This window comes from Sinocyclocheilus anshuiensis, unplaced genomic scaffold, assembly GCF_001515605.1.
Source record: "Sinocyclocheilus anshuiensis isolate Anshui unplaced genomic scaffold, SAMN03320099.WGS_v1.1 scaffold1833, whole genome shotgun sequence".
Classification (NCBI taxonomy): domain Eukaryota; kingdom Metazoa; phylum Chordata; class Actinopteri; order Cypriniformes; family Cyprinidae; genus Sinocyclocheilus; species Sinocyclocheilus anshuiensis.
The window spans coordinates 1,006,035-1,028,096 of record NW_015539842.1 but is presented as its reverse complement, the minus strand read 5'-3'; the positions used below and the strand labels follow the sequence as shown (position 1 = coordinate 1,028,096).

Sequence of the window (22,062 nt, the reverse complement as noted above, 5' to 3'; positions counted from 1 at the left end):
AATTATTTTATATTTTCAATGGTAAATCAGAGACTATAATAGTGTTAAGTATCTTGCCAGTATTTGGGGAAATTTGCTAACTGTTAGCATAGTTTGGAAAGTCTCATTATAGAGACCTAAATGTGACGCGTGTAATTTCTGTGGCACTAACATATTTCAAACATTTCCAGATCTGCCACTGGTCAAACAAATGCGTAGTCCCGCCTTCAATGCAGTATTTTTTTTTATTGTTCCATTTTAGTGCTGCTGATGGTGCCGAAATTATACACTTCACCTTAAAGGAAAATTAGTGAAAGCTTTACATAACTCTGTAACATACAATTACATGGTGGATTGAGTTTGCTCATTTTGTAGATGTTAAAGAATTTTAATAAAGTACGTTTTTGTCTACATTTAACTGACGCAAAGGGTATGGCACTAACTCACAGAGTGGCTATACAAGTTGCAATCTCATCATGGGGTGTTGATCTCTCTTCAAACCTAAATACAGAAACACAAAGAACTATAAGAGTTATTCAGAGATGAAAACCCTCCAGATCCACTTCTGCTGATGAGCACAGCTTGAAGTTCGAGGCACTACACTAGACCCCGAATAAGAGTGCTACGCTCTTCATCTCTGAGCCTATACAATGATAATCAAATAACACACTCCTCAGCCCTCTTGACATCAATCCTCATTCACACACACACAAAATTAAAGTCATAATTGGTTCCACTTGGACTGATTCTACTGCCTACAAGTAATCCGACGTCACCACTGCTTTCGGTTTCTGCATCCCATCAATCTGAATTCCCCGTGATTGAGAATTTCATGTGAGCCGACAGGAAATCCTCTTAAACATGCATGGACCACATGACAAAGTCCAGATCTACTACATAAACAACTCCCGATGGGAAAAAGGTAACGTATGCCAGAGATAAAGCGTTCTGTTGAACCTCCAAACACGTTTATGGTATTCCAATCATCATTTACATCATTAAGGTTTTGTATACAAGGCAAAATTTAGGATATAACTTAAAGATGGAATCAAAAGCTGTAAAACATAGGAAAATTAAGACTGTTGGCATTAGCGTTTTTCAGAGTTTAAAGGCATTAGCAAGAGTACTGCGTCGATCATGGGAGAATGTGAGGCTTGGTTTCACACAAACCTCCTGTATCAGCATTCCAAGTGGTCAACAATGGAATTTCCTTGCTTCGGCATATGCAAACACGCAAGCACATTCCTCTCACAGCTGTGGTGGCTCTGGTGAAAGTCACTAGTAACAGAAGGTTTGTATACCTGAACTAGAAAATGTAGTGAAAAAGCATTATCAAGGGCTAAAACATACGTTTTCCCTTTCATCTCCATTATAAAATCAGTCCTCCAAGTCAGTGTGCGAGCTTTACATCTACCAATCAACCACAACCCACCTCCACCACTTATTTTACTTTTTGCAAAAACTGTTCACTTTACACCCTAATCTCGTCATCATCGTCATCATCATCATCATCATCCATGTAGGAGAAGTCCCTATCGTCTTGAACTCGAGGTGAGCTGTACTTGATGTTGTTCATGTTCCCCTCATACATCTGATTGTGGGATTTTTCATCCAGCACAGTGGACCCTGAACTGGAGAGGGAACAGCTGTCCAGGTGTTGACGGTTCCTGGTTTGGAGCTCTGGAGTGTAAGGGTTGGTGCCCGGCCTTTGCCGTGGGGGCCGGATCGGAGGAAGAGGATCCTCTTCTTCCACCTCATTGGGAGGGCTCTGGGGTGGCGAGTTGCGCCCCTCGCTACTCTTCCCTTCTTCAAATCCCAGATCGTCATCGTCAAAGCCCTTCTTGCTCATCACGCTCAGGATGTCGCCCAGCATTGAGGGACCCAGATCAATGTGGAAAGACATGATGGACTCGGCATGTTTCATGCCTCCGGTGTAAGGAACCGATGGACGCAAGTCAGTCAGCTCTCCGAAACTCCTCTCGTCCAGCTCCACGTTTGATACAGCAGGCGCTGTGGCTCCATTAAGCGGCTTTACTTCGTCTTCTGGAAGTTTCTTTAAAGGACTTGAGGACACACTCTTGGGAAGGTGGATTCCAGTACCTCGTCCCGCATCATCGTCATTCAAATATGGCAGCGAGATTGCGTTTTTTACATAACTCGGCGAACCACCAGGGGGCGCCAGTTTGGATTTGTCAGGCTTGTCACGATTGGCTGATTGGGAGCGCTTGCTGCTTCGGAACGTACGGGAAAGGAGGCTCTGTTTAGGTGAGCTCTGCTGTACCTCCGGCTCCTTTGGTGGCTCCCCTGAGCGACTGCTAAGAAAGGAGGTGTCCCCAAACGCGTCGCCTCCTCGACCCACGTGCATAGTGTGACGGAAGTCTCCTAGAGGTGCGCTGATCATCTCCGCAGTCAGGTCAGCACGAGAACGCCGCTTCGACTGGGAGGACGAGGACATAAGCTGCTTCAGAATAGGCATGATGACTACTCAAATACGGTCCACAGAAAAATTAAATCACCAACGTCTTTCTTTGCCAAGAGATTAGTCACTCTTTCCTATGACGGTGTAGATCCAGGACAGTGGTCAGGATGAAAATTCTTCCACGTATCCAGGACACATGGCCATTTTTATCCTTAAAGTATAGCGTCCAGCTTTCAACATCTGCAAATTGACCTACAACAGAAGAGAAAAGACATAAATGTCATTTTATTTTATATGGCTGACATTTTACTACCAAATTGGAGAAAGGTTCTCTTTTAATTTTAGAACTTGAGGTGAACCGTCAGCTGTTGGAAATTATTGGAATTATACATGGTATTTTGGACCATGCTAATGATATCACATATTAAATGTATGTCCCATTTTGTTTTAAAGGATTAATTGTAAAGGAAACTTGGCTTTGAGAAAGAAAAAGGTAGAACAAATGAATGAAGCATTTCAACACTAAAGCCACTTGAAGTATTACGTAATGCAAGAAAGGAGAGGCATAAGAGGTCGGAAAAGAAATTCCTATTCAATCCATAAACCTTTTTATTGTTCTTGGAGGAAGTGTGGTCATGAAAGGGTGACACGCTTCACGAGTGTTGATTTACAGAGCTCCTGTTACTGAAGGATTTACTTTAGCATAATGGCCACCACACCACCACATAAACCAAAGCTTTGAACACTTCCAACTTGGTTTGCTATAAACTTATGAACCATTTGTTTACTCAATAGATGAATCTGGAATTAAACCACACAAAATGCATGCCAAATTCTAGGCCCTAATTATTATTGACTTATATTAATATGTTAGCATTAGGACTGGCATAGGACATCAGTGCTCTTAAAATGATCCCGGGAAACCACACATCTGAGTAAATACGGTTATATTTAGATGCAATTGTAATTTAGTAAAATAACAATGTTGTTTTTTTTATGAGTTCTACTAAACATGAAGTTGAAATGAAAGTGGCAATTTTGCACAAATGAAAACAAAAGGTTGCAATGCAGACATTGGGTAGTAATGTGGTCCAAGGCACAAATCCAAGTTGCAAATCCCCTTTCTTTCCAAATCCACATTCACTTTGTGATTACATAACTATGAGCTCAGAGGATCCTGGGAGCCCAAAGCTGTAAAGTGTTGCATTTCTTCCGAAATTCAACTGCATCCAGTGCAGAATTCTCTGTAGTATGTGCCAGGCTCTTATATCATGAGGAAATCTAGACCTTTACTCTTTGCTGTACTCCACTGCAGCTGCCTGAGATTTTCCTTCCAGGCCTATTGCTGACAACACAGTTTTTCCTCTTCCCCAGACACCTTGCTTGCATTTTTCACCATTCTTTTTTAACACTCCTTCCTTTTCATATGCAACTAGATATGAGAATATAAGGACTTTAAAGATTCTGTTTCCATTTCACAATTTGGGTCACATTCTTACTGCATTTATTGCCTTTAGGCGGCTGGTGTTAAATGATGAGAACATTTCAAATAGTCAACAGTTCTTGCAATCAACAATTTAAAAACTCTGTTTCCCATAATTATTGATTTGCATTTATTGCATTTAGTGTTTGAAAGGTTCTTGATTTATTTGCACAGACAAAATTCAAAGTATGGACAATGGAATGGCATGGTTTATCGAGGTTCCAACAACTGTTAAAGAAACGTCATGAAAATCACTCTGTTCTGGAATTTTTAATAAGAAAATAAAAATATATAATGTAATAAATGTTATATATTACATTATAATGTAATGTAATGTTCTAAAATAAATAATGTAAATAAAGCAAGCAAGCAAATTAGCAAATAAATAAAATACAGAAATAATGTGAATAAACACAGAGCAAAAAAAAAAGCAAATAATTAAGTAAATACAATAAGCAAAGAAATAAAACTTATACCATTCTGTCTAACTTTTAAATAAGAAAACATATGAATTTGCTGATGTTATTATTATTGCTTTTGAGCCACTTTTTTTTTTTTAATGGGACTTTTGTTATGAAGAAGAACCAGTTCTTATTTTTCAGCCCTGTTTGAAACCACTTTTTTCTTTCTATTTTTTTTTTCACCACTTCCCTTTGTCCTTTCTCTTAAAGTGAAATATACTGCATGTCTTGGAAGACTAATGATGGTTGTATCATCCTATTGTTATGTCACTGTAGAGGGAATGAAAAAAAAAGCTTAATACGAGAGAACTGAAGTGCTCTTAGACACTGGGTTCACTGAACTTACTGATTCCCAACTGGGCACTGTGATTTATGGTTTAATAATCTGATTATCTGCTTCTTTACACAGGGGAGGCCTATTAGCTTTGACTGACCACCAACAGCAAACAAAAGACTTGAGACGCACCAATCACTCAAACAAACCAAGATCAAAGACGGTACCTCCAAGATTAAGTACAACAAACATAATCCTTAAAAAGACTAGTCTGATTTTTCTGAAACTAAGATGGAAACGTATCAACAAAGCGCTTGTCACCGTCTAGACGGTTGTTCTCAATTCTCCATGTTTTCAAACATGACTTCATAGCCACCCACTGGTTGTGTGCATGCCATCTGGATGAATGAGATCCAGGCAACAATATTCCAAAGACACGTCACCCCACCAAAACATTTGCATCTCTGACAACAAAAGCCCATTGAGTGACTGTAGCTGTGAGAGAACAGAAGAGGGTTTGATAAACGATAAGCTCTCCACTTGAGTCAAAGAACTGGGCGTCCCTGTGGAGGATTCAGCTCTGCCCGCTGGCAGGTTGACCTCATTGTTGAATCACAGCATATCGCCCCACTCTGAGGTCTCTAGATAGATATGTTGTGTGTTTGCATGCATGCACAGTAATGCAAGACAGCCTAGTTCCTGAATAAAGGATTTCGATCACACAAATCAATGGAATCAAGAAAGGGCAGAACATAATGAACTTTAATGCCGTAATGGTAAACACAAAACTGTAAAACTTTGCAAGGATTTTAACAGATTCAAATTATAGTAGAACGTTAGTTCAAATATGGCAACTTTTTAGCAAGTTACATTTTAAAATGCAATATTTGCTTAAATAAAGAAAATCACATTTGAGGTATTTACTCTGTTGTAGAACAAAATGTGAAAGTCTCTTCAAGTAATAATAACCTCAGACCTCATTTACTCATAAAACCACTAGGAAATTCCCAAGGGAACCCATGCAGAATTAGCTTTCCAAACTTGGCCTGAAAATTGATGTCATAAATCACAAGTGAACAGATCTATTGCTCCAATGGTAGGAAAATCCCTTAATATGGACTGTATATATGACTCAGGAGGCATGATTAATTGCAATATATTCTGGTTTGCTATAAAAATGTTATATGCAATCAATTCAGTTTGTTCTATTAATTAAAGTATTTTTAATCCATTAAAAAAAAACGAAAATTGAAAATTAAATTAGTAAAATATACCATTTAACTCTGAACTGCCAAGACAAAACTTTCATTACAAAACTGGCATACAATGCAAATCTAAAAATATATATTACATATATTTTAACCTAAAGTCTTAAATGAAATTAAATTAAATAATAAAATAAAATATCCTTATAAATTCATCATCTCCAAATTATTTGACTTTATGGGAATTGGAAGCTAAAATGAGAAAAATAAATTTTCTGAAATAGTTGATATTTTTAAAACAAAAAAAGGAGTGATTAAAACAACAAAATTACATTTTTGTTAGTTTCGAATAATAATAATAATAGCCACTTTAATTCATTATTTTATATGTATTCACCTTGTGTTGTCAAACATCATGAATTGAATAACCAATCTTCACAAAAATGCTGAGAGACTTTGGTCCTGTTCGTGCCCGTTTCCAGTAATCACACAATCTAAACGCTTCATTAGCAGCTCCACTCGGGGGATTTCAGAGCATGTCATTTGTGTTCAGCATCATTACACATCAATACAAAATCCTAACAGCTCCTGAAAGACAACACACCAGCTAAAGATCTCTCTCCCCCTCTGGACATGTGTGTACATATCAGAGCTCACTGGAGACCTACAACTTCACAGCTGCACGGACCCTCGTGATCAAGCTCGGGGAGGGTCTAAGCACACATCTGCAGAGCCTTGTTTCTCAGCCTCCAAACTGGGATACCAGGAGACCCGCTTCGTTCTCGTCAACATTCCGGAGCATGAAGCACGCAAACACTCACAAGAAAAAAAGATATTAGTCCGTCTCGTCTGGCAGGAGGCTGTTATGGCAATGATGGTAGAAAAACAAGGGTTGGACTGGGTTAAAAACTGAGAAATATTTTGGGTTTTGAGTATGAATGTGGCCATCAAACCCACAGCCGTATTTATATAAGGCACTTCTATGCACCGTGAGAGATTAGGACCAAGGAAAATAAAGCAATCATGGTATAAATGATTCATCTTCACCACAAACATCATTTGTCTCACACTGTTAACTCATGATGTCACACTCTCTTGCGTAAGGTCGGTGTATCTCATGCAAAGCACATGGGAGGAAGTACCACCAGCTGTCACTTAATGTTACTGTACTTTTATTTATAGACACGTTTTAATCTTTTAAGAGTGATCATTACTTATTAAACAGGGTACTACTGCGCTCTGGAAAACATTATAACCATATTCCATCAAAAGAGCAGCTCTCTGTTATTATTGTTTAAATGACTGACTATGACATTAAAAATGACTATGGCATTACACATTATATAAGAATATAGTCACACTTTAGACATTATATGCAGCTAGATGTCTGCAACCTTGTCAGTGATGACTCCATTCACATTAAAGCATGACCAGCACAAGTTTTTGAATAGTTTATTTTATAAAAATACTTAACATGTTAACATTTACATCTGATTTATGTTAAGTAAAACAAACAAAGTAATAAAATATGCAGTTAAGCAAATAAATAAAAGTAACTTAAATGTCAAATAAAACAAAAATAAGGAAATAAAAATAAATATTAAACAAAATAGGTAATGCAAATATATGAATAAAATAAGGCAAACAAATAAATGCATCCTACATACAGAAAGAAAGAAAGAACTTAGCAATTTGTCTAAGTAACATGCAGAAAAGGCCTGTGTTGGCCTGTGATTCATTGAGATCTAGGACAACATTTGATTAATGTCCAGATAAAACATTAAATAATGTCTTTAAGGCTTAACAACACCCCTTTATGAGTCTCTGTTCTAGAAGAGGTCGCTGGTGTCAACTGTAAAACACTCTGGCACAATATGTCCCATATTAAATACTTAACACCATATAAACAATCAATACAGCTGATTTGACTGCTGTTAAGCATTTAGATTATTAACTTAAGTGGGAGTAGACTCATCCTCACGATCCACTGCAGGAGATCCACACCACAGTGTGATATTCCGCATTCATTCATTCTGAGTGCTGCTGTTATCGGCCATAAAATAATTAAATTGTGATATATTTTCTCAGTATGCAGATGTAAAATATCTAAATGTTTTTAATTTCATGCCATCTGATGGTTGGTTAGTGTCCTATTGCAGTAAACACAGTCCAATATTTGTTGTGCATATAAACACCTTGTTCTTTACACCTCAAGCATGCATGTTAATGCATTACATCAACTCTATATTCCCATATCTGTGTTGCTACTTCTAAGTACAAAACAGCTAAATCATATCAAGAAAGAAAGAATCTTCATTAAAATGCAGTTTTATTGAAATAATTAACTAAATATCACCCTTCATGTAGAAAATGTAATACTCAAAATAGCGAGGTAACACACATTCACAGGAAATTTCCATTGAAACCAGGAACTTCTTGAAAGCCTAAAAGAGCCGTACAGTTGTCAGATGTTATTATATATGTTGCAACCTGTTTTTCCTGTTAACCCCTCCGCAGGCCTGAGGCCTCATATAGATACAGATATAAAGTAGTAAACGCACAGATGGAAATGCATCGTGATACGGAGAAGACATGAAGACACCCACCAAATCAACCAATAGAATCTCCTTTCACACCCATAAAAAAATCTAGAAAAACATGATAAACGTAAATGTGTGTATATCCGTTTGCGCCAACATGAGAAACACTTGAGCAGCTGTGTTGATACAAACACAGTAAGCAAGTGAGTACAGGCTAAAGACACCAACGCTTTAGCTAAGTGCTAACGTATGAAAAATGGACATTTTGAACACTGCTCTGGTTGCTCTGTCTGTACCACACAATCACAATGAAGTTCAACTGGAGCTTTTGAGTATCAAAAAAGACACACAAAGCAGCATAAAACTGTCCTAAATGTAGTAGACAAAACTAGTGCACTATATTCCAAGTCTTGTTTACAAATCAGAGAAGAAAAGGGTGGATGTCAGGATCAGATTTTAGCCTGTTCTTCACACAAAGCTATTGTATGGCTTCAAAACACAGTGGGAACATATCAGTATACCGCCTACATCTTATAGTGCTTTTTAATTTTTTAAAATCATTTTTAAGTTTGAAAGCACCCGTCCTTATTCACTTACATTATACTGAAATGAATGACCAAGATATTATTTCAAATGTAAACTTTTGTGTTCAAACAGAAGAAGGAAAGCTTTGAAGTGACGTGAGAGTAATTCAATGATGACTGTGTTTTTATTCTTTGGTTAAACTATTACAGGACCATTAACAGATTCTAACTCCAACAAGCTGAAGGACAAAGAAACACACACAAAACAACCCTGAGTTCAACCACAGTGCAGCGTAATACTATCAGCCTCTTTTCTCTTGGCAGGATATTATGCGTTAACTTAGTCGGCATTCAGCAGCCAGCGGGGTAAACAGACATCTGTATGTGTGTGTTTATACTTTGAGTTTCTCTGCCAAACATGCTGAAACTAACCACAAGGATTACACACTAGAAGGCAGAAAACACTCAAATCCATGTTTAAACCAGCGAGGCCTCATACGCCACACACAAACACACCTTTACATCTTTTACCCATCCAGTCTGACTTAACGTTTAACAATATGCCTCTAAAAGCTTTACCTTTTCCTCAAAGCAAATGTTACAGCTCGCGTTTTACTTTGTCAGTGACTCTTCCTCAAGGTGAAGGTTGCAGCTCTGTAATCACGGCGTATAAAGAGACAGAACGTGCCCTACTAATCAAGCAGATGATTAACTTTCCACATCTTTTCCACTCCACATTCCTGCCTTCTTCCTCTGCCAAAGGCCCATGGGTTCAGATCCAGCCAACAATCCTCTCACAGCTGTGCAATTCTGCATACAAACAGAACACTTCAAACCCAGGCTGAGGAGAGCAAATAAGAATTGATTTTTGAAAATGCAAATGTCATAATCTGGTTTGAACTGCTAATGAAAAAGCGTCTGCAAAATGACTAAATGTAAATGTAAATGTAATGAAGAGGGACTGCTTGGAATTTAGGCCCAAAACCCTTTCCAAATGGAATAGATGAGAAGGAGAAGGAGAGAGCCAGCAATGCTGTGTCTGTCCTGGGTGTTGCCGGCAGTCTTGGGGCCCGTGTGTCTGGGACACAAGCCTGAGAGTGTTGAGGAAAAGCAGACACACATCGGGTGGTGCCATCTTGGCAGAGGTGCTACACGATGGCGCGCCAGCAGGCTGGCCACAGTCCTCATAGGGCATTTCCATCCAACTTCTCATTAGACAGAGAGAAAATCAGGCCAATGTTACGTGTCTCTGAACAGTTCTGATGGAGAGAGTGGGTAAGCCCTAAATCTAACAAACTGTACAGTGTTTGTGTCACATGACCACATTAGAAAAAGGGTCCATCATATAAATTCTCTTGAAAATCTGGAATCTGAGGATGCAAAAAAATTTAAATATTGAGAAAATTGCAAGTTGGCCAAATTAAGTTCTTAGCAATGCATATCAAAAATGAAGTTTTGAAATTTACAAAATATCTTCATGAAACATGATCTTTACTTAATATCCTAATGATTTTTGGCATAAAAGAAAAATCAATAATTTTGACCCATACAATGTATTGCTGGCTATTTCTACAAATATACCTGTGCTACTTAAGACTGGTTTTGTGGTCCAGGGTCACATATGTAAAAACTCTTTATGGGTTAGGGTTCGGGACAGCCACCTCCCAATTGAAAGTACCCAATAAATTATGATTTTATATATTAAGCTAACTAATATTTTAAATATTATTGTGGGTTTTAATAGATAATAGAAGGATCTTAATAATCATCTACAATTCGAATACTTAAATGCTTTTTAAATGTGTTTTTTGGTTTTGGGACAGCAGTTTGCCATTTTAATCATATAAATGATTAAATACAAAATTAATAGTAGTTAACATAGATGTGTGTATTAGGAATGGGACTGGGCATTGATTTTATTTGATCATTTATGTTCACAATTTTAATTGAAAAAATATATATATTTTATTCCTCAATGATTCAACTTACACTTTAACATGACACCGTTTATGTGGGAGCACAAGCTATGCCCCTATGTTACAGACACTTTAATTTCCATTTTGATTTGAAATATAGGCCTAATTAGGTTTATTTGGATACTTATTTAAAAAGTGGCACAGCTTACCCCACTCTCCCCCATCTGTGGTCCATCATGCTCCTCCACCCTGCTACAATTTATGAAGCACTTTGCTCAAGTCAAACAGATAAAGATGACATTTCTCGACTGACCTTCTCAAACAGCTTCAAATTGTGAAATGCAGACTTTGGACAACTTGTGGTCATTTATCTTTTCTGTCTGGGTTCAAAAGTTCAACTAGTTTAGACAAGACGAAATACTGTCGAAATCTGAAAACACATTTTCACCAATCCTGCTGTTTCTGTGGGTCCCTCTACATGATATGTGTGCCAATAAATGTCTCTACAGCATGATTCATCGCCAAAGGAGGCTCCGGTTGTTTGTGTTATTATACATTACAGACAGTATAAAGCCTGTCTTTTAAACCATTTTCCTTCACAGGTACACAAGACACCAGTCCAGCAGCATTTTTTTAAGGCAGCACCCAAGAAAAGAAAGATCTATAATTTACAACTTTCTGTTTTGCTAATAGGAATTCCCCATCGACAACAAAACAATACACGAGGAGCTTGAGAAACCCAAAGTTGCACCATTCAGTAATTAATGACTGACATTTTTTACATCCTCTAAAAGGCTGAACCAGATTATACATTTACAGAGAAACCACCAAATACTTGTGAACTTTTCACCTGAAACAATCCAGTCTGAATGACCTAAAAATACAATCTCAAAACCCACAACAAGACTTCCCATAATCCTTTGAACCTGAAACACAAACTTACTGGGAACATCATACATATAACTTCGCTGCCATGTGAGTTTTACACAAACACAAGCAATTATCATCATTCATCATTTTACTTGGGCGTATCTCAAAAGTCATGCTGAACTTAAATGAAAACTAATCTTTAATATTTTTATTTGAGAAATAGTTACATAAATAGTTAATTGTTCAGATTTGTGGTTTCATTTACTACATATGTTTTCAGCCTCTGCCACCTTAATATATGAGCACATGAACAGATGAAAATAATCTCTAGAACTGCTATGGGAGTCACTTCATCAGCATTTTACCGTTTCTTTTGAGAAAAACTATTACCATATCATAAACAGAAATTTAAAGGTCTTCACAGCAACCCGTCAAAATAAAAGCTTGGTTTAAAGCTGCACTCCGTATCTTTTGGCGCTCTAGCGGTTAATACCGTCTTTGGGGAAGTCGTGGCCTAATGAAGCCCAGGCTGTGGAATATTGCCGTCGTCAATGGTTGATTTCTGTTTTATTGTCATATCATATTTGTTTACTATATGCTCCGGGTGTGTGTTCACGGTGTGTGTTTGTGTTCACTGCTGTGTGTGTGCACTTTGGATGGGTTAAACGCAGAGCACTAATTCCTAGTATGGGTCACCATACTTGGCCACAATTCACTTCACTTCACTTCAATAAACAGAACTGCGTGCGTCTTGCGGAAGAACATTGTAGCCGGAGCTACTTCTCTCTGTTTATGTCTATGGCGAATCACGCAGGTACTGGGCTACTCCGCAGCGGTACCTACCCAAACCAGTCTAAATAGTCCGAATATAAACACTTATTATAGGTGTACCGTAGTGATTCAGGACAAGCCAAAAACACGGTTTGGAAAATGGATTCATGGTATACTCGCTTATTATATACATTTTGAACACAAAAAAGTAGGGATGTAACGATTAACCGCGAGCCGGTTGAAAATCGATTAAAATATGTGACGATTCAAATCGGTTGAGAAACTAAACAAATCGCGATTCATTTAGGGGGTAGTTTATATGAATTAATTTTTGTCATACTTTTAATAAATTATTTTGATACTGTAAGTCCCATATTTTCAATTAACTAGACATGCTTTTTGATTAATAATTTGATTTAATTTAAATTTAAATATCATTAAAACAGTCTAGAAAAATTAAAATGGAATTTGGAAAAAAATAAAACGGATTTCATAGAGCCCTGTTTCATAAAAGTCATGGCAAACGAAAATATATAGTGGTAGCCACATAAACACCTTAAACGGTTAAGACCTAATTTACATGACATCACAACAAGTTGAAGCAGTTAGAGCTTTTTATTCAATTCTTTCTAACTTATAATTAAAAGATTGAAAAGACATGAACAAGTTTTACTAGTCAGAAACTCATAATTATAGTAATTGTGTCTTGATGTCGTCTACAAAGCATCAGACAGTCACAACTGTCCTGCAATGACGAAATACCAATTAACTTAAAGTAAAAAAACAAAAGCCTTCTCATACATGACTTTTCATCAGCTAATAAACCCATGTAAATCCTTTTAAGAGGTGACTCAGCATGGTGACAGCAGTCTTTGTTTATACGCATGCATTGCACGCATGACGTGGTTCAGGCACTGATTGCTAGCATACAGCTGTCAGTGCAGTTCAGCTCTAGCAGGTCTAAAAAGAGCAAGGCCTCACTTTACACTTTAAATCAGATGTTCCTGGTCACAAGAGAAGAGTATCTCCAAATCAGTTCAGTGACTAAGAACGATTTTCTCAAAGCAGAATCAATTGCACAGTCACCATTACAAACATTTACCGTGGTTGCCAAGAAAACAATGATGATGGCAATGGTGGTTAATACATATTAACGCAACTCTACAGTATTTTGGTGTTTATCATGATAGTACAGGTAGTGTCTATGGTAAATGTAGTTTCAATAGCATCATGAAGTTACTTTCTGGACTAGCAATCGTGTTAAATGTGGTCTAAAACCCTTAATCTGAAATCAACGACACTTAAAGACCAAGATTGATTCCCGTTGTTTAAAATAGGAAGCATGACTCAGCCGATCAACACAACACTCCACCTTCAACACACACACTGACCTACTGTCGGAGTTTACTGAAGCATATAAGTGATCCTCCACAGGACAAGGCCTCTGGAAACGCCCAACTGTCTGCCATCAAAGACATTGAAACTGTGGAAGTCACAGCGATCACAACAGACTTAAATAAACAGGCCACAGAAATAGCGCTTAACGAAGAAATGATTTGAAGTATGAGCCAATCCCTTTACACAAACAAAAGGAGGAGAAATGTAAATAATAATTCTATCTTTGAGATTGTGATAGTTTGCGCATCAAAACAATACATAACAAAACAAAAAATTAGATTAAAATTAAATAAAAATTAGATTAAAATTAGATTAAAATTAGATTAAATTAAAATTAAAATTAAAATTAAATACAGGGTCATCCATCCAGGGTGCTTTTCCGTGCAAAGCTTGGAACAGGTTCCTTATGATCCTTTATAGGACAAGCATTTTGAAAAAAATTAAAAATAAATAAAATCACAGAAGTAACCACTTCATTTCTATGGCAAGTTAATCAAACTTAAGGTGGGCGGAGCTTAGTGAAAGGTCAATTGTTGGTCTATTTTGAAAACACAACTGCTGAATTGCTAGTAATCTATGGAAATATACACAGTCTAAAGACCACACATGATTTTTCCACGTATGTATTGGTTACATGTCCATGAATTCGGGTCACATTTGTGGGTTACATTGAGCATAAATGACACTGAGTGACAGAGGGCACATGTTATGGATCTATAAGGATATTGGATTACTCAAGTGAAGCAAAGAGCATCTGGAATGGGAATGGACACTAATAGAGAAAATAATTCCTCCTTTTCTCTTTTCACCAGCCACATGCTTAAGGGAGACCACCTGTTACTCTATTCAAGAGAAAGAAGGAAACTGATCGAAAGTGAGTGATGGAGAGAGACTAAGGGAATGTAAGCATAAGGGAATGTAAAGTATAAAAGAAGAGACAGTGAGAAACATAAGGAATGGTTTTTCACTTTCTCACTGTGTGAAAGACAAGTACCACAAGCAAGTGTCCAAACAAAATGGCTTTGGAAATTATGGCAATCATCATCATTGGCTCTGGTGTTATCTTCGTGGATAAACACAAGCATCACTATTGACGAACACTGATAAACTATCAGGATATACTGGAGGTTAATAAGGTGATACACACACTAATGGTATCATTACCAGCTTAGATGCAAGACAAAAGAGCAAAGGGCTAAAACCCACAGAAAATGGTTATAAAATTACAAAGCAATCTGTGTGAAATGTGACCAGACTAGTTGTTGGGCTGTGCCAACTATTAGAAATAATGTGCTTACAGGTTTTGACTAAAAGAGAAACAAGAAACTCAAGTCGAGAGCTACTTTGACAGGGAGTGATGCTAATACTGTCACTCCAAAAATGTTCGGCTCAACCCTAAGAATCTGTCTTCAGCTCAAAGGAGTATCTTTTAGCTGCTACATGATTACAGTGACTTAAACAGGTTTTACACCTTTCAACACTATCAAAAACACAGTAATCATGATTTTGTCATCTCAAAAATGAGGGTGGCTGAAATAAGAAACAATGAATCTCAGTCTGAAATTCAATTCATCTTGAAACCAAAGGTTACTTAAGCACATGGGTTACTTCAGGCTGGAGTATGTGAAGAAACTAGTTCCTTATCAATGTTCATCAACACGAGTTCACTACATAGAAAATGAGTAGTCTGCTAATCATTTTCACTATAATATCAACTGTTAGTTTACATTACTGCTAATGTTACCAGAGTCTCACATGTCAAGACTTTTGACTACCAGGATAAAGTCTGATCCACTGTACAACTTATTATTTGCGCGCGTTCTGAGACGCGGGTTCACGCGCTTCGGATGAGCGCACAGAGATCTTCTCACTGCGCGCGTGAGTTTGCGTCTTCTGGCTCTTTAATATTTAAACTGGCCAGGCTTAAATGAGTTTAGTTTAAACACAGATAGCAACGTGTGCTGTTCAGGTCTCACCTGCGCCATCAACACATGATGACGGCATAGATGACAGTTATTCCAGCATAAAGCACTCGCATTGAACAAAGAGTGACTGGTATGTCCACGAATTGTTTTTTTTTTCTCTCATCGCTCTTGTTGTAATGTATTGGGAAGCCAGAATTTGTATCCATCAACAGAAACATGCATTAGCCAAACTTTAACAAACCATATTACAGATGCATTGTCAGATTTAAGTTGAACCGCGATCCTAGTGCATGCCGAACCGTGTGTGGAGAACGGTATGGTTCGATTTTTTACCGAGAACCGTTGCACCCCTAGTGAATGAGCTGTGGGTGGTCCATAAGTGTGCCACCTAAAGCTATAATGTCTACGTGATCTTGGTAAACTTTTAACCATTGGTCGAGATTGTATTAAAAATGTTGAGATGGGAAGTGAATCATTTTCAAGGAACGCATATCATAGCTTCTTTAGTTGTGAAAACACAGCAGCAGCACAGATTGATATCAAGTGAGTTAATGAAGACTGCAAGCTACACTAGTTAACAGAAAGTTAAACAAGGTCGTATGACAGGATTCCTACGGACTCGACGCTAAAGGGTTTTGGTCTTCTTGGAATCAGGAGAACTGGCTCATTGCCCAGTGTCAGTGGGGGTCAGCCTGCAAGAGGTTCAGTTTCAGAGGAATATGCTTCTCTGCCTCTAGTATGTCAGATTCCTGAGGCCTCAGCTGGGCTTGACGCAAAGAGCTCGGGTCGTCTTATTCAAGTTCACGAGGAGAGGAGACAGTGTAAAAATACTGACTACTGGCAAGAGCCATGGTTAAAATAGTTTTACTTTCCCTTGAGTTCCGATATGAATGCAATACAGTTTTCCCCAGTTCAAAGTCTTCTAAATAAAAGCTAACAATATCTCGCAGCCGCTTCCTGTCATTGTATAATAAATAGCATGCCGTGCTGCTCAAAAAACTATTTTGCATCACAATAATATTAAACATAATATAAAATTATAGCCTAATAATAAAAAATAAAATAATTAAAGAATAGAATAATAAAATAAATGTATACTTTTTAAAATGTAAAGAAAATAATACAAAAATAATACTTTTATTCAGCATAACACTGTTAAATAAATTACATTAAAGATATTTATAATGTTACAAATAGTTTTTATTTCAAGCTCTTTTGAACTTCCTATTCATAAGTGAATCCTAAAAAAATGTTTCACGGTTTACACAAGAATATTAAATAGCATCAGTGTTTTCAACAATTATAATAAGATATGTTTCTTTTGCAGCAAAATCAGCGAATTAGAATTATTTCTGAAGGATCATGTGAATCTGAAGACTGGAGTAATGATGCTGAAAATCCAGTTTTGCATTACAGGAATCAATTATATTTTAAAATATATCAAAATAAAAAAAGTTTTTTACAATATTGCTGTTTTTTTTTTTTTACTGTATTTTTTATTAAATAAATGCAGCTTTGGTGAGCATAAGAGCCAATTTATAAAATATTACAGACCCCAAAATTTTGAACAGTAGTGTACGTTAAACTAAAACAGATCATAAAATATTGATATTAAATTTAAATCATACAGCCTATAGTTCTGACCTAACATGGGTTTTAGCTTAAACAAAAAAAGCGACAAACATCTATGACACAGACTGGATGGGAGGGTGTTGAAGTGTTGTTATCTAGTAAGGCCGGGAACACCCATGATTACTAACCATCATAACAAACAACTTACACACAAACCTGTGGGCTAAATTTAGGAAGGTTAAGCTTTCAAAGCCCCCCTGGTTGAACTTTAGTTTGAACATTCGCCCTCCCAGAGTGTGTGTCGACAGCTGGGCTGATTACATCACAGGGGGTCTATCTGAGAGCACAACTGACTCATGCTGCTGAGTCACAAGAAAGCACCGTGATGTTCGTACACTAAGAATTGTTCATATTATTGACGCAAACACTCACATGCACACCTCATAGTGCTGCAAATAAATCACATTACATCAGCAGTGGAAGGGAAGACAGCCAGCTGCATTACTACAAATCCATACAAACACTTACTCACTAGAGCTATACACACACATGAGCATCAAGCAAGACGTTGCTGACACATTTCAAAATGCAAATCAATGTGAAATCAAAAAAACGGCACTTTTTTCTGATTAGAATATAGGCTGCAACACTAAGCAATGGCAAAACTACTGGAATGACATGGAAACATTTGGAATGGCATGAGATGACTAAATAAATAATCACATACTTTTCATTTTGGGGTAAAGAAAGTGGCACTCTTTATTAAAGTATGTGTGTAAAATGCAAATAAATGCATGAAATCCCATTTTAAAAGTGACAGAAAAGAGGGAATGGGGCTGCAAAGCGATGGGGCAGAGAATTAGTGGTGGATAGAAAATGAATAAAGAAAAAAAAGAGTGGAAAAAGAACACACTGCATTTATCCATCCATCTAACAGGTTGGCCTTAAAACACACACACACACACACACACACACACACACACACACACACACACACACACACACACACACACAGTACGGCCTTGGTCTACATCTCCCATGCTACAATTTAGACCAGAACTGTCTCTGTGCCTGTCTGCTCTCCTAACTTGAATATTAAAATGAGCTCAGGATATTAACCAGGCAGCTTTGACTCCAGGCATACACCAAATTATTTGGACTATCTGGGCAGAAACTGGCAGAAGTTCTGGCAGCAGGGTTGCTCAGACACACTAATGCACCCTTTCACAAATATTGATACCAGGAATGCCAAAAATGTCAAAAGGTTAAGGGTCAATGCTCTGGACCACACAACAATCAAGTTTTCAATTTCATTAAAATCACTTAAGCTGTGGTGTTACTCATTTGCTCAGATGAACTGAGAGATTTAGATGAGAAATTATGCCCTTTCTTCTTTGAGCCACAGATTGCATTCATAGTTTTTTTTTTTTTTAAAGAGGCAACCCAGGATAATCAAAAGTTGATTGTGCTGTTGAGACAACCCATTAGGGTCAATCAATTTCACTCTGATAACCTTTTACAATACCAGAGTGCTTGCCAATTTTGTGCAAACAACAGTTTGGACCTTTAGACTAACAAACTGTGAAAATGCAGCTGTCTGACCAATATGTATTATGCAAGAGATGTGACCAATAGGTTCAGGACAATGTATATGGAAAATGCATCTGGAAATCCACAAGAGGTTCTTGGAATACTTCACTTGGATTCCTGTTTCATTGCAACGTGGACTTTTCATTCCTCCAAGTAGTTACGTAACACTTCATTCTGTTTAAAGTGCAACAATTCTACAACTTTTTCTTCACTTCAGATGCAAGCAGCAAGCTAACAGCCTAACATCAGCTTCAAGCTCCAACCAGGCATTTAACGCCACTATACTAATGACTCAAAATCACAAGCTCCTCGTTTTCCCTTTCAGTTTGCCATCCCAACAAGCTGCATGTCAAAGACCCCCATTAGAGATCACTTGTTAACTACTAACTCAACTTCACACTCTTGTGCATTGGTAGTCTACAAAACTTCCTACAAAAGGTGTCTACAAAAGGTGAAATGCAGATAAGTTTGGTAAAATTCTTTCGGCTGTAAAACAGACGGGCTGTAAATAAATGATTTAATAGGAACAATGAAGATCTTTCCATATATTAAGTATAAAAAGCCATAGGTCAGAGTGTACTACAAAATATCCCATAAAAAGCCATGACAGAGAATGAATTCTGCAAACATTTTAAATATCAAATAACATACAATAAGCAGAAAAATAATGAAATACATTTCTTTATTATAAATGGGTATTAATAAACATTATTACATTAACTTATTTTTTTATATTTTAATTTAATTATTTGGGTTAATCCGACAACAAACAATTTTTTCCCCCTAGAAATACTCTTCTAATATAATGTATACATACAGTTCATTATTTAATGCATGCATTTTAAGGTAAAATAAGCCTAAAATAAGGAAATACTATGGTTGACACTGTATGAAAACTTACATCAGTAAGACACTTGAAGAGCAAATGCTTCATTGTATCTAAAACACAGTGTACTTTTATCTAAAGTTCTGATGGGACCTTTTGGAATATGTCGCACAAACAGAATAATTTATGTTAACAGTAAAGTCTTACCACTGTTTGCTCCGTAGTATTGAATCCCAGGAGCCTCAATGCCAAGTTGAGCTTCTCATCCAACAACAATGGACCAAGTTCAATGGAATCACACTCCAAACAAAAGAGAAGCGAGTAGCCTAATAACAAAACAGGCTCAGCCTGACAGATGTTTCCAATATCCTTTAAACTTTAGACAGCTTCTTTTGTTGCAACGTCGCGTTTATGGCTAATCACAAGTGATTAAATAGGACAAACAGCGCGGAATTCTGACGAGCGCATCTTTACGTACTGACTGTTCAAAGCGCGATGGCTCACTAATGTAGTTCAAGAGTCCTCTGACTGTGTGTGGCAACGCTCCGCCCACAACCCCGCCCACTTTCATCAGCATAAGCGATTACGCTCCGCCTCTTTCCAATGTGAGTCTCCCAGGACCAGTACTGTAACCTAACATATTGAGATTGTATTCGGAGTCAATTTATTTTAATTTAAAGGTACATATTATACCTCCTCAAGTTTTTATACACATTTTTACATAATATATTTAGAATTATTAAACAGTAATGTATTATTTTTATATAAATGCAATATTTTAATAATATAGTATAATAATATACAATCAATAAATTGATATTAATAGTAAGCATAGATGGTGAGATTTAAAGAAATTTGGTGAGATTTAAAGGAAAATATCACAAGTTGGCTTGTTTGACTTTGTTTCATTTTATTTAGAAAATAATATAATTCTGTCATCAGGTCATCTTATGTTTTATTTTTATTTCCCAAAGACAAAGAATTTTACCTGAAGCGAGATGATCATTGACTGCTCAAGAGCTCCTTCAAGTGATTGTTTCTTTTTATATATATTGTCTAGTACAGAATATACATATTTGATCACAGAGTACAACCTTGGCGCTAAACACTCATTATAATACAATACATCCCATTTTAGGCATTTTTAAAAGTCCTTAGATGCAGCACTGGTATATAATATTGATGAAGTAAATCACACCACAGGAAAAGACAAAAATAAACGCATTTTAAATGAACAAATATCATATGTAAAAAAATAAAATTAACTAAAACAATGCCAACAGATATCTTTACAAAAGATATATAAAAAAAATATATTTTTGATTACAGCTGTGGTTACAGTTACCAAGTGAACTGATGTTGACGCAATAACCACACTAAACAAATGTGACAAACCCAGCCACATACATCCTCTTCAGCCAGGTGATTCATAGTGACATATGACTCCAGTGGTCATATTTGCAAACTGGCATACAATGAAATGCAGTCCCTTTAAACATCTTAACGTGATAAAAAATAAACGTACATCTGAATAGACCTTCATTTCAGCTCTATATTTTCAAAACACTTCTTTTGGTTTAAGTTCTACACAGATCTGAAAGGCAAAATGTGTTAAAATTCCCACCATCACACACAAAAAGAGACAAACTTAAGCTTATTTTGTACAATATATCTGCACGCTAAATCTCCCTCATCCAGGAGGCGAAGAAAAAATAGTAGCAGATCTAAACATTCACTCATTCTCACTCTCTCATTGCCTCCACATGCACACACAGTCCAACCATACATCACTTCAGGGATCAAAAAAGAGCATGATAACCAAAAAACGGACAAAATAACATTCAAATGAACTAATAACATCTAAGTACGAATATTTCAGGTATATGGAAATGCAAATGGCCCACCTAAAGTTTAAGGCAGGAATACGTATGTTTTGTATATAATAGAGCTGTAAAACCACCACACATTTACACATTTTTTACAGTCTTCCCTTCAAACCTGTTATTAAAAAGCCGCCAAAGTGGTCAAAAAATTCCCATAACTTTTCAAAAAGGTGATTACTTCCTGACATGCCCTTTATAGTGCTAGCAAACGGGCTGATCAATGGGCTCGTATCCAGTGGTAAAACTCTACTCTATAATTGCCATCAAAAGCATTTATCCAGTCGTTTGATCTCAACACAGTGCATATTACCCTTCTGTCAAAGAGGGACATAATATAATTTAATAATTAACACAAAAATCAAAGAAGTAACCTCAAACAGGAAGTGACTGCAGATGGTTTAAACAAGTATCGCAGCTGCAGAGCTT

The 22,062-nt window shown here is 36.9% G+C and overlaps 1 protein-coding gene across 1 annotated transcript; it reads right to left on the bottom strand.

Annotated features, from left to right (window-relative positions):
- Positions 1-1,183: 1,183 nt before the first annotated feature.
- On the bottom strand, positions 1,184-20,227 carry cdc42ep4b (CDC42 effector protein (Rho GTPase binding) 4b). Its single transcript, XM_016480736.1, has 2 exons — positions 19,961-20,227; positions 1,184-2,650 (listed from the first exon to the last, which is right to left on the bottom strand). The coding sequence occupies exon 2, from the start codon at positions 2,453-2,455 to the stop codon at positions 1,451-1,453; it is 1,005 nt and encodes a 334-aa protein (XP_016336222.1). The 5' UTR covers positions 2,456-2,650; positions 19,961-20,227; the 3' UTR covers positions 1,184-1,450.
- Between the last annotated feature and the right edge of the window lie 1,835 nt (positions 20,228-22,062).